Source organism: Carlito syrichta, unplaced genomic scaffold (genome assembly GCF_000164805.1).
Source record: "Carlito syrichta isolate Samal-C Ts95f unplaced genomic scaffold, Tarsius_syrichta-2.0.1 Scaffold316208, whole genome shotgun sequence".
NCBI classification, from domain to species: domain Eukaryota; kingdom Metazoa; phylum Chordata; class Mammalia; order Primates; family Tarsiidae; genus Carlito; species Carlito syrichta.
In genome coordinates this window covers 517,583-518,043 of record NW_007260304.1, presented here as the reverse complement: position 1 = coordinate 518,043, position 461 = coordinate 517,583, and the positions used below count along the sequence as shown (strand labels likewise).

At 69.6% G+C, this 461-nt stretch overlaps 1 protein-coding gene across 1 annotated transcript in view; it reads left to right on the top strand.

Annotated features, from left to right (window-relative positions):
- The window catches only part of PRKCG (protein kinase C gamma), a 29,353-nt gene that overhangs the window by 28,514 nt on the left and 378 nt on the right, over positions 1–461 (top strand). Inside the window, exon 17 of the mRNA XM_021706909.1 lies at positions 267–425. Within this exon, the coding sequence (XP_021562584.1) occupies positions 267–425 (159 nt within the window). The remainder of the gene's footprint in view (positions 1–266; positions 426–461) is intronic.

Genomic DNA, 461 nt, shown 5'->3' with positions numbered 1-461 from the left:
CCCCCCCCCAAACTCACACCCTGGTTTTCTCCTTCTGTGTCTGTCCCTGGGTCTCTGGGCGGGTTTCCCTCCATTGCCATTCTCATGACCCTCTCCTCCTTCCCCTCCCTCCCCTCCCCGCCATCCCTCGGGATCTCCCTGCCCATGTCTCTGGGTCCTCGTCCTCGCCCCGCTCCTCCTCGTCCTCGCCCCGCTCCTCCTCGTCCTCTGGGTCTCCCTGTCCGGGACTCTGTCTGTCCGTCCGCCTCTTTCTGCGTTCCCCACAGTTCCTGACCAAGCACCCCGGGAAGCGCCTGGGCTCGGGGCCCGACGGGGAACCCACCATCCGCGCGCACGGCTTCTTCCGCTGGATCGACTGGGAGCGGCTGGAGCGCCTGGAGATCGCGCCCCCCTTCAGGCCACGCCCGGTCAGTCGCCCGAGGGGGGTGGGGTGCCCGTGGGGGCCCACGCCCGTCCGTGGG